General features: G+C 35.3%; 1 protein-coding gene across 1 annotated transcript in view; it reads left to right on the top strand.

The window, feature by feature from the left end:
• Positions 1-12,754, top strand: part of CPXM2 (carboxypeptidase X, M14 family member 2) — a 102,616-nt gene that overhangs the window by 54,083 nt on the left and 35,779 nt on the right. The window contains exons 5-7 of the mRNA XM_034436401.3: positions 1,175-1,259; positions 3,448-3,598; positions 6,558-6,646. Of these exons, the coding sequence (XP_034292292.2) occupies positions 1,175-1,259; positions 3,448-3,598; positions 6,558-6,646 (325 nt within the window). The remainder of the gene's footprint in view (positions 1-1,174; positions 1,260-3,447; positions 3,599-6,557; positions 6,647-12,754) is intronic.

The following is a 12,754-nucleotide window of genomic DNA, read 5'->3' as shown; positions in this document are numbered from 1 at the left end:
AATATGTACTTCTTTTCTGCTTATAAAGTACCGCTTTATTAATGAAATGGGAAGAATGATTAATATTACTTTCTGTGGTCAAAGTTTAATCATTTGTTTTAAAATTAGCCTTAATTTACTTACCTGACAGAGGAGATACCACGATCACAAATAATACAATATGATTTTTTCTGTTTAATGCATTTCATTTATTATATGCAAAGTATAACATAAGGCAAAAAAGAGATGGCATATCTACATTTGAAATTTATACGTTTGATATATATTGTTGTTAGTAACTTCTCCCCAGTTAAAAGATGCATTCTCAATGTCAGATAAAAAATAATTTCTATATGAATAAAAAATAAATATCATGTTTGTACAAATTAAATTGATTTCCTGGATCCTGACCTTTATAGCTGGAGTGAAGACAGTGTATAAAAGCATGAAACAAACATGAAATAAGTCTACATATTGAACTTATTTCTATTTCCTCAATGGCTAATGACAGACTCAGAAGACAATTTAAATCAAGGAAATGGTTCTCAAAGAAGCTTGTGAAATTTCCTCTACAGAGAAGGTTACCTGGTACCTTTCATGCAAAAAAAAAGAAAAAAAAATCAGAATACTTTTTTACCACCCCTTTTCAAACGTGTTTTAAATACAATGGTACTTGTACTCAATTGCTTTGAACTCATCACATTTGGTACTCAATACATTTTGATGCTAAATTTTTGTCCCTGTACTCTTTGTTTGTTTGGTTCTTCATGCACAAGCTAGAACTTTGGTGTCGGCCTCCTTGTGCCACACTGCATTATTCCTTATGGGAAATATTTGTTTGGTACTCATCATTTTTGGCACTCATCGTGTCTTCCGTAACCAATTTGCAATAAGTACTGAGGTACCACTGTACTTATTAGAGTCTGGCCATTATGCATTCCATTCATGTTGTATGTTGATAATTTTGTAGTTCTATTTTTTTTTCTTTTCAAAGAACTAGCAGATGATATATAAATGCTGCCAACAGATATAAAAATAGAAGCATCCTTAAGGAAGCAAGCAATTAAATAACTATAATTGTTCCATCAAACTGAAAATAACACACTGCAAAATAAGGTGGGCTTTGATAATCTTTAGAAAGCAGATAAAATGCATTAATAATAATTTAAGAAAACCATCCTCTGTTTTTTTCTAGGAGTGACTGGGTAACATCTTACAGAGTTATGGTGAGCAATGACAGTCATGAATGGATCACTGTCAAAAATGGTTCTGGAGACATGGTTAGTGTCCCAAGAAATATCCTAACTGCTTATTCCCATTCAGCTGTCATATCCCTATCAATAAAATGGCTTAATTTCACCATTTGCCTCACCAAATTTTAGAGAACCATCAAAAGCTAGCCAGATGAAATGATCAGAAAGCATATAATTAACCAGATTTTGCTGAAATTAAGAAGTTATCTGATAGCGGATGCTGAATTTTGAAGTTCATTATTGAAGATCATTGCATACACCTTCCGCATAGATCAGGTCAAGTAATTAAAGCAGCTTACAAAATCTTTCGAATCTCAAATACAAAAATACAAGTACATTTGTTAGGGAAAAAAAATCTCAAGTGAAGGTTAGGCTACTCACAGATTTTTGGATTGCCCATTAAGTCTTGTGCCTGCCACTTTTATTTGTCAACAGAAGCCCAGTTCAAGTAATAACATTTTATGAACAAGAGTACTGAGCTCTACAAGACAGATGTGTGTTTTCCCAGTTTCCTTGTAAGTTTTATTATGGCTAATGCAATACTTCCGGACTTTTCAAAGGCCGTGACAGTGTTACAGTTTGCACTATTTGTACATGGTGAATTTATGTTCTGACCATGGTGCATTTTTTTAAGATACTTCTAGATTAGGACCTTCTCTATTAACCATATATTCAAGACAGAAAAGCAAAGGAACACTCTAAAAAATGGAGTAACAGGATAGATGTTTGGGCTTCCATTATTCATATGGTATTGTTCATGATGTTCATGAGTTCACTGCACTATTTGAAATAAGAATAATTATGGCCATTCTATATATTCAATTACATTTTTCCAAAGAGAGGCAACTCATATATTGTTCATTGTAACAGAACAAATATTTGTGCTATGATGTTATCAAAGGGTAGAGTATAAATGTATGCCTATTACAATAATAAGCACACTAATAGAACTAATATAACATCTAAGAAAAAATGCAATTATTTCAATTAAGTAGAGGAACCAGTAGTATGTAGAGTTAATTACCTGAAATTGATCTGGATATGTTTTTTTCTTCTGCTGACTTATTTTTATGTTAATTTCTCCATAGATGAAATGCAAATAGCAGTCTTGGAAGAGTTCTAAAGCACATTTTGCAGCCTATAGTTTCAAACTTCATACAGCCTCCTCCAAAGCTGCCTAATGTGACAAAATGAAGAAGGCTGTGGAGTATTTTAAATTTATCACTTTAGATATAATTTGTTTTTTGCTCTAGCTCTGACTCTATCTATCCTAGCTTGACCTACTTTTTCAGATCAGAAATCTGTACCTTTTCCAGCTAGTACATTTTATTAAAACTCATAAGCTTTTGTGAGCCTTTCCTTGCCAGATAGCTCAAGTGGTTTCAGCATCAGTTCCCTTCTATATCCTTTGCAATGTAATATTTATTTAATATTCATATTTTATATATAATTACAAGCATAATATCATTTCCCCCTCCCGCCCAAACTGGAGAAATAGTCAAGCAATAGTCAAGCAACTGGAAAAATAGCAAAGTACAAGACAAAAATCTGAAGTAGATTTATATCAATAAAAGCATCCTCTGAAATATCTATGTGGATTTTTTCTTGGACAGCTTTTGGGTACCTTCTGAAGATCAGTTATCTAAGACTCAAACAAGGGTTTATGCCATCACCATCCTTCTACTTGTGGCCTCTCCTGGTTCTCATTTCATTGATTCTGTGTCATCAGTGAAATGCCAAAATATAGAATACTTTCAAACTGAATTTGCTTGACAATGTTAAAAAAAAGTTTTCCATTTGTTTCACTGCTATATACACATATTCCATATTTATTGGGCTGGTGGCACTCCCTTTGTCTCATGGAGGTGTAGCTCCAAATATCTCTTTTGAAGGCTCTATGCAGCTGTCACTCTACCCAAAGAGATTCGACACCAAAAGACACATATTTGATTGGATGAACTTTTTTAAAATTTTTGCAAAGCAGTAGTATGCTACCTTGAAAATTAATATGAAGACAGGAAAATGAGGAAGTTTCTCTCAAGCACAGTAAACCATTTTAATTTAGCCTCAAAAGAAGTGCCATTTAAACTAAAGAAAATGGGATTAGAAATAATGTTTTCTTGGATGGTCAATGTAACACCTAATTCTTCCTCTAACTTTTAACTGATTTCAGTTTTTATTATTAACTATGCCCATTCTTTGTGTTTTGAACTAGCTTTTTGAAGGCAACAGTGAAAAGGAAATTCCGGTCCTTAATGAATTGCCAGTACCCCTTGTTGCACGTTACATTCGGATAAACCCTCAGTCCTGGTATGAGGAAGGAAACATATGCATGAGACTTGAGATCCTAGGCTGCCCTCTTCCAGGTAAAGCCATGCTTAAGACCAAATTTGGCATAATGTATTTAAAAATATCAAAGGAAAGTTCTGGGTTTATTAAGAGCCCTGGTGGTGCACTGGTTAGAATGCAGTATTGCAGGCTAATTATGCCGACTGCCAGCAGTTCAATTCTGACCGGCTCAAAGTTGACTCAGCCTTCCATCCTTCCAAGGTCAGTAAAATGAGGACCAAGCTTGGTACGGACAATATGCTCTGTAAACCGCTTAGAGAGGGCTGCAAAGCACTATGAAGCAGTATATAAGTCTAAATTAATAGCTATTGTTAATAGCTATTGTTAATAGCTAAGTTAATCGCTATTGCTATTATTCCAGGGAGTGAAGTTGCTGAATCTTTTTGAACCAGAGGACATATTAAGAATGTTGAGAACTTCTTAGATACAATCTCACAAAATGATAGATAAAGTATGTCAGAGAGAAGTAGGGATTTTTCTCTTTTCCATTTTGTCCATAATCATAATCATAAGTTTATTTGTCAAGCATATATAAGAAAACAGGTAAAAGTATAAACATAATTTGAATACATGAAAAGAGTAAGTAAAAAGGAATATTAGGACAGGGATGGTAGGCACGCTGGTGCACTTATGCACGCCCCTTACAGCTCTCTTAGGAATGGGGTGAGGTCAACAGTAGGCAGTTTAAGGTTAAAGTTTTGGGGGTTTGGGGAATAAACTACAGAGTCAAGTAGTGCATTCCAGGCACTGACCACTTTGTTACTGAAGTCATATTTTCTGCAATCGAGTTTGGAACGGTTTACCTTGAGTCCAGCTAGTCAAGATATTCATCTTTTATCGTGCCATTTGTTTTTTTTGGAATTGGATACAGTTCCAAATAAAGCACTTGTTAGCAGCTGCCCAGTATTCTGAATTTCTGAAAAATCTGATCTACGTGCTGAGTCATTAAAAAAAATAGAAGATAGAATTATTTTCATAAATTATAAGTTTTTTTTTCCATGATAGCATATTATTAGAGTTAATAATACATGAAGAAAGTAAAGAAAGTGCACACATACTAGCTGTTCAGATTCTTTCTTGATTTTTAACAGAATAAGACAGAAATTTGTGATAGCCTGGAAAGGATATTGATTGATTGATTGATTGATTGATTGATTGATTGATTGAAATATATATGCCACCCATGTCTCTGTTGAAGCAACTCTGGATATTTTTTTTCTCTATTTATTCCACAAAAATGTCCACAAAGATTTTTGTCTTGAACGTAAGGATCTATACAGCTAATCCTCGACTTACAACAGTTCGCTTAGTGACTGTTTGAAGTTACAACGGCACTGGAAAAAGTGACTTATGACCATTGTTCACACTTATGACCATTCGCAGCATCCCCATGGTCATGCAATTTATATTTGGATGCTTAGTAACTGGTTCATATTTATGAAAGTTGCAGTGTCCCTGGGTCATGTGATCACTTTTTTGCAACTTTCTGACAAGCAAAGTCAATGGAGAAGCCAGATTCACTTAACAACCATGTTACTAATTTAACAACTGCAGGGATTCGCTTAACAACTGTTTCAAGAAAAGTTGTAAAATAGGGCAAAACTCACTTAACAAATTTCTCACTTAGCAACATAAATTTTGGGCTCAGTTGTAGTTGTATGTTGAGGACTACCTGGTTCTGCATTTCATTGGTTTTCAGTGTTTTCTCAACTTATTTTTCTTGAAGTTGGAAAGAACCTAAGATGTAAGTGATTAGTTCTGTAGATTTGTAGAGTTCAATTTTTTGCCTCAGTCCTTCATCTATAGTGAATATTGCTATTGTAATTTAATGCCATTCACTTTCTGAAATAACTTTATATGTAAGCATTAAGTAAGCTGCCCAATTAGATTTCTCGTTTTGAAACAATCCACTATGGCAGTGTTTCTCAACCTTCGTAACTTGAAGATGGGTGGACTTCAACTCCCAGAATCCCCCAGCCAGTGCTGCTGGCTGGGGGATTCTGGGAGTTGAAGTCCACCCATCTTCAAGCTTCCAAGGTTGAGAAAAACAGCTCTAAGGATTTAAGAATATGTACAGCAGTTCATATATCTGTATCAGAGCCATGGTGTCACAGTGGTTAGAATGCAGTATTACAGGTTAATTATGCAGGTTAATTAATTATGGGTTCGAGTCTCGCCGGTTCAAGGTTGAGTCAGCCTTCCATCCTTCTGAGGTCAGTAAAACGAGGACCCAGATTGTTAGGGGCAATATGCTAACTCTGTAAGCCACTTACAGAGGGCTGTAATGCGCTGTAAAGCTGTATATAAATCTAATTGCTATTGCTATCAGCTACTGTGTTATCTCTAGTTTATATTGGTATTGCAAAGATATAAAAATATTGAGTGAGAATAAAAATCAGAGAATGTAAAGTGGACCAGCTATATAAAGTTGCATTCCTATGCCATTGCCAATTATGTAAAAGATCTAACTGATTATTAAATAATGACATATCCCTAGAAGAAGCTAAGTCTATTTTTGTACTTCACAGATCACTGAAAATTTTGTTCATTTTGTTTCTGAATACATGACATATAAACATCCTTGTACTGGATAAATTTATCTAATATTAGCTTCTGATATATTTTCCTAAGCTAAATGTTAATGTGAATCAAATACATAGATAAGCACATATAAACAACATGATGTGAATTATAACAAAGATTCTGGTGGTTTCAATATAGATATGAATCTTACATCTGAACAGCAATGTTATTTGTTCTAAAGCAAAAATAAAATAAAATGAGATATGGGATAGGATGTTGAATTGTCACCTGCAGTCTGAGTAGGGATTTTTAATCACCATTTTGACTATTCTAATTAGCTCACTATTACAACAAGATCTATATTATTATCATTCAATAACTGTTGTGTAAATGATCATGGTCAAAAATATTATTCTTTCTTTCTGAAAAATGTTTATCTTTTTTTAATTACAGACCCAAACAATTATTATCACAGAAGAAATGAAATGACTACCACAGACAACTTAGATTTCAAGCATCATAATTACAAAGAAATGAGGCAGGTAGGATTCAAAGGAGCAAAAAAATGTGTATAAAGTTCCTTAAGCAGGAAATAAAGTGACGTTACTGAGAATAGCTACCCTGAAGAAATGTGAGAGGAAAAAAGACAATGCAGAGAGCTTAAATCATACTAATGGGCTATTCGGTTATATAGCCTTAGGTTATAACCATTAAGCTCCATTTTAAAATAATTGGATGCGCTTACTGATCGGTTGATTTAAAACCTGCTTCAGAAAACCATCAAAAATTTAGTTGCCTGTAATCCACTGGGAACATAATTTGAAGTATTTCTCAAAATAATTCTCCCTCCTACTTTATTGTAAATTTTTCAATTTTGAAATAGACATTGTTTTTTTCTAGCACTTTCTCAATAAGGACCTTTTTAAAAACATTCATAGGGGAGAATGACACATACTGTATTGCACTTAAGGTGGTTCAGGATTACTATGACATCTGGTTCTCCTTATGCTTATATTGAGTAAAAATTAAGAAAAGCCTTCTTCATGCAGCAATGGTTCATATAACAGAAAAGCAGAGTTGGAAGGGATTTAGAGGACTTCTAGTCCAATCCCTGCTATGGCAGAAAACCCTATACTGTTTTAGACAAATCGTTGCCCAATCTCTTCTTAAAAACTTCCAGTGTCAGAGTATTCACAACTTCTGGAGGTAAATCATTACACTGATTAATTGTTCTAACTCTCAGGAAATTTTTCCTTAGTTCTAGATTGCTTCTTTCCTTGATTGCTTCTTGTCCTGCCCTCAGGTGCTTTGGAGAATAGCTTGACTTCCTCTTCTTTGTGGCAACCCCTGAGATATTATAGCACTGCTATCATGTCACACCTAGTCCTTCTTTTCATTACACATACTCAATTCCCACAACATTTCTCTATATGTTTTAGCCCCCACTCTCCTAATCATCTTTGTTGGTTTTCTCTGGACTCTTTCTAGAGTCTCAACATCTTTTTTTACAGTGTGGCGACCAAAACCGGATGCAGTATTCCAAGTGTGGCCTTACCAAGGCATTATAAAGTGGCATGAACACTTCATAGGTTTCTTTCCCTGGAATAATTCTGAGAAAGCTCTTGTGATTATACACTACCGATTACAGGTAGTCCTTATGTTATAACAGCAATTGGGACTGAAATTTCCATTGTTAAGTAAGTGAGGGTAGGCAAGGAGTGCCAGTCAGAAGGGAATTTCAAAGACTAGTCACAACCACCATTGAGTGCCATCTTAACTTCAACAGTTGTTGAATATAGTTGTAAATCGAGCACTGCATGTAGTCAAATGAAAGGTCTTAGAGGCTCAGCCAGAATCAAAGCCACCATGAAGTGTCCTGTGTATTTTTGTGTTGTGGTACATGTTACTTGTGGCAGCTATATGGTCTGATCTTAAAGTCATACATATCTATCCAAAATCATTCTGACTTCTGTTGTCTCTTATAGATGCTCTGTATCCAGAATGTTGGAAAAATCTGAATAATAAGAATTATAGTGAAAACTTAATCAGATGTAGGTAGCTTGGATGAAATTTTGAATTAAATGTAGTCATCCACCAGCCTTCACACTTTTCTGTAACTCAAAAAGTATTAAAAGAGGTTTATAAATGTGTTTCAGAACTAGTTAAAATATACTGTATAGTAAAATATCAGATACTTCTTTTACAGATTTGTATGTATCTGTGTGTGTGTCTGTGTACCAATATATTTTAGCAAACTGAGAGCAGTTTGGTCTAGTGGGTAAGATACCAGCTGGAAACCAAGAGATTGAGTTCTAGTTCTGCTGTAGGCATGAACACCAGGTGGATGACTTTGGACCAGCCACACTTTTTTAGCACATAATGTCAGGATTAGGCGGCAGGCTGTTTGACCAATTCTTGTCTAAACCAGTGGATCAAAATTTGGTTTATTCAAAGAATGAATGAATGAATGAATGAATGAAGGAAGGAAGGAAGGAAGGAAGGAAGGAAGGAAGAAAGAAAGAAAGAAAGAAAGAAAGAAAGAAAGAAAGAAAGAGGGAGACCCTGTACTTGCAGGAAAATTCTAGGAAGGGGGAAAATGTTAGCAATTTAATGTGAATATAGTTTGGGAAAGACTTGTAGACGACAGGTAAAAACATAATAGATTCTTCAGAGGTCTTCTCTCTTATAATCAACACATCTGAGTATTTATCAGAGTGGTTTTATCTATAAGTTAAGATACGTTGATGTGGTTCTGATGATTCTGGATTCTCTCCAGTTGTGGCTAAAAAGAGAGAGGTTTTAATTCTCTTCATTCTTTTAAAAACAGAAAAACAAAGACCTAAATTCCCTCTCCAACCAGTGCAACCAAAAATCAATCAAATTGCTAAATAAGATAAAACAGTGGCTAGAAGTATGGCTTCTCTGATTTTAACATTTTGGCAATTTTGGAAGACTATTACTGGTACTTCCTGATCTCCAACCTGGGGAGGAGATCTAAATTGGATTTCTTTCTCCAAGCCTGAAGGACAGCTATTCTAAATACCTAGGATTTTGTCCTAGATATTTATAATATCTATAACAATATAATATTGTTGTCTAAATTAATGAGTGATATATAATATGTTTGAGCAGAAATATGCAGCAGAGTAGGGTCTATTCTGCAGGAAATAAAAGTATTTGATGAGATTCTGTGAGGGGCTAAAAAGGAGGGGGTTCATATGAATGTAGCCCTGGGCAACTATAGCAATTTTTCTAAGATACAGTGGAAAATGTTGGATTTGTCAGCTAAGGAGGGCATTTGTACTCGTGATGACTCATCGGGGGTTCTAGGAAATAAGAAATAACAATTTCTACAGCCTGAGAAAGTTAAAAAACCCCTAAAGAAGAGGCTTTCAGAAAAGCATTTTCTTTATGGTCCTATAGATTTGATTCTACTAGATAAATGAATAGTAGACTTCATGCAGAGTGTACAGATAGCATTAGAGGCTATCTGTACACTCTGAATGCAATTTCATACAAAGATGAAGTACTTTCCAATTTATGTTTAGATCCACCAAATATAATTATATTCTTCACTTTAGTGCATTGAGTAATATCACTCTTAATTAATGCCACCAGCAGTGTAGGTGTAGAATGTGCTAAAGATTTTTTCCTATCTTTTTCTTCAAATATGTTTAGAAATGAAGTATCTTCACCGTATTTATCCTGGATGAGTCATCCTTCTTCCTTTTTACTGAACAATTGTGTACTGAGTCACACACTGTTCAGAAGAGATTTCATGGCCTATATTTCCAGCAGACAGATTAGATGAGTAGGAACTCAATTGGCATAATTAGTGTCAAGAACAATAACTTTAAAAGCATTTTAGTGCCTAAGGTTGGTCAGGTAGAAATATATATATATATATATATATTGTGGGAAAATGAAACATTAAAGCAGGGGGGAAATGATTTCATCAGCTCTTATATAACAAATGAAAAATTTGTGATTAAACAGTGGTTGCAACTGGCCAGTGGAGAGCTAATATCCATATACGGATTATCTGCTTCTTTAAGAGTTTCCAGAGTGTTCTTGTAATATAGCAGTTCATTTTCATTGTCCCGAAAGTGCTTTTTCAAGACGCAACTGGACTGAAGATGAAGATGTTTTTTGTTTTTTTTAATTTGATTTATATGCCGCCCTTCTCCGGAGACTCAGGGCGGCTTACAATGCATTAAGCAATAGCCTTCATCCTTTTGTATATTTATACAAAGTCAGCTTATTGCCCCCACAAACTGGGTCCTCATTTCACCTACCTTAGAAAGGATGGAAGGCTGAGTCAACCTTGAGCCTTGGAGAGATTCGAACCAGCAGTAAATTGCAGGCAGCTGTGTTAATAACAGGGTGCTTAGACCACTGTACTGTCAAGGCTCTTGACAGTTTTGCTTCTCATCATCAAAGAAAAACCAGAAAGTCCAGTTCAGGGGTGGGTTCTACTTTCCTTTACTACCGGTTCGCAGCGGTAATAATGCGCAGAAGCGTTTTAATGACGTTGGAGTCGGTGGGCGGAGCCTCCTGCTGGTTTTACTATTGGTTTTACTACCAGTTCTATAGAACCGGTGCGAACCAGGGGCAACCCACCACTGGTCCAGTTGCCTCTTGAAAAAGCACCTTTTGGACAACCATGACCTGGATCGCTGAGAATCTCCATAGACATTCATTTTCATTGACAGTGATTGTTTTTTACATAATCCAAGTGTTCCTTTAAACACTTCAAGCAAATAGTGGTTTAATAATCAAAGGATTGTGTATATTTGAAATGGCCCAAATGTTTGCTTTTCAAGCAAAAAAAGAAAAAGAGAGGAAAAAGCTAATTCAAAGGTACAATGTCCTTTAAGTCTAATGTTCAGCCTTCTTAAAATTGTTGTTCCTGCATTCTACTGATATGGTTTCTTTTGCCAGTACGATTCCCATCATTTCAATACTGTATTCTTTGCTTGCTTGGAGAAGATGCCAAAGTTTAATTTAAATGCTTTTCTTTCTTCAAGATGCATGGTTATAAGGAAGCTGCTGAACAAAAGACATAATTTATCCCAGCACTCTATGTTTTGTACAGAAACAAAGAAAGATAAGATGGAGAGAGGCCAGCAAGAAGCAAGTGGGAAGATCTGGTGTCCTAGTAGAGTTAATGCATCGCAAAGATGATTCCCACCATTATTAGAGGAAACATAAAGAGGCTACTTGCTATGAAACATTTTATTTTTAATATCACTTTAATAGGCATTTCTATGTCATGTCTCAGCAGGCATTTCAAAAGCAGCCAGAAATGTCATTGACAGTAATGAAAGTCAATTGAATCAATCAGCTGCATGGATGACCCCTAGTCAATCAAATCACTAATTGCTTCCACTCTCTGTGGGAAAAAACTTCCAGTCCCTGAAACACTGACAGCACACAAATATGTATACACTCTTGCAGATTATTAAATCTGGATATTTGTAAATGCTGGTAATAAACATACACCTGCCTCAGTCCTAGCATTCTTCCATTGGCAAGAGAAATGTATAGCTAAATTTCCTTGCAAGCCCAACTTGGAGCTCCCAAAATCTAGGAATAATTAATGTACCTCTGTGTTATCTCCCTCTCTCCCTCTGTCCCTCCATCCCTCCATCCTTCCCTTTCACTCACTCCCACTCTCCCTCTTCCCCCTCTATCGCTAACATTTCTATAATCTCTATCTCTAACTCTATCTCTATTTCTATCCTCTCTATCATCTTCTCTCTCTCTCTCTCTCTCTCTCTCTCTTTCCCCTCCCTCTCTCCCTCCCTCCCTCCCTCCCTCTCTCTGTAAATTGAATGTTTTAGTTTAGAGACACAGGACTGTGCTTGTTGGCCCTATTCATATTATCTTATGACTTCTTGACTGGTCCATGCTGTCCGAATATCATGGTAAGTTCAGAAGAAAGGATCTAGGTATATCTATAACTAAGAACCAGATGGCCTATGGCTCCCTCTCTCCAGATGGTTGTTTAATTTCAATATGTGAGCGATAAACAGAAGAGAACATGACATCAGCTCAGAGGTTCAAATAGTAGTAGTGGTCTTTATTATGGTTACCGAACAGAACTCTGATAGTTAACAAAATAAGTTAAGTAAACAATATCTTTTTCAAAAGAAATAAAAAGATAATATTATAACTAGATCACTGTGGGTATTAGGGCATGCCTAGTTTTACAACAGGATAACAAAATTTAGTCATTGCCAAAGAAATAAAATAGTACTGATTTGATAAAAGTAATATAAACAATATAAAACAAATCTAATTTGACTGATTACTTTGCCAAACAAGGAATTACAAAGTTTGCCTTTATTTTCTTATAGGAAACACAATTTAACAGAACATGAGCTATGGATTCAGTGGATATTTTTCCCTCAGGCACAATCTTAGCTCATAAGTGTTTTTTTAAAATATATATTTGCCTTCAAGAACAACTATTGAAAAGTTCTTGGGGTTATTTGGTTTACATATCTGGCTGGTATAAGAAGATAGAGGTTTGACTTCTCAGGAACACATTTTTGAGTAGGTCAGACAGATCTAATTGGGTTTCCCAAACTCTAGAATGTTCCTTGAGTGCAGTAAACGCTTACTTGTTTTATCATAATGGCTTCAGC

Source organism: Pantherophis guttatus, chromosome 6 (assembly GCF_059756535.1).
Source record: "Pantherophis guttatus breed Tessera chromosome 6, ASM5975653v1, whole genome shotgun sequence".
Lineage (NCBI taxonomy): Eukaryota > Metazoa > Chordata > Lepidosauria > Squamata > Colubridae > Pantherophis > Pantherophis guttatus.
This window is presented reverse-complemented; position numbering and strand designations above follow the sequence as displayed.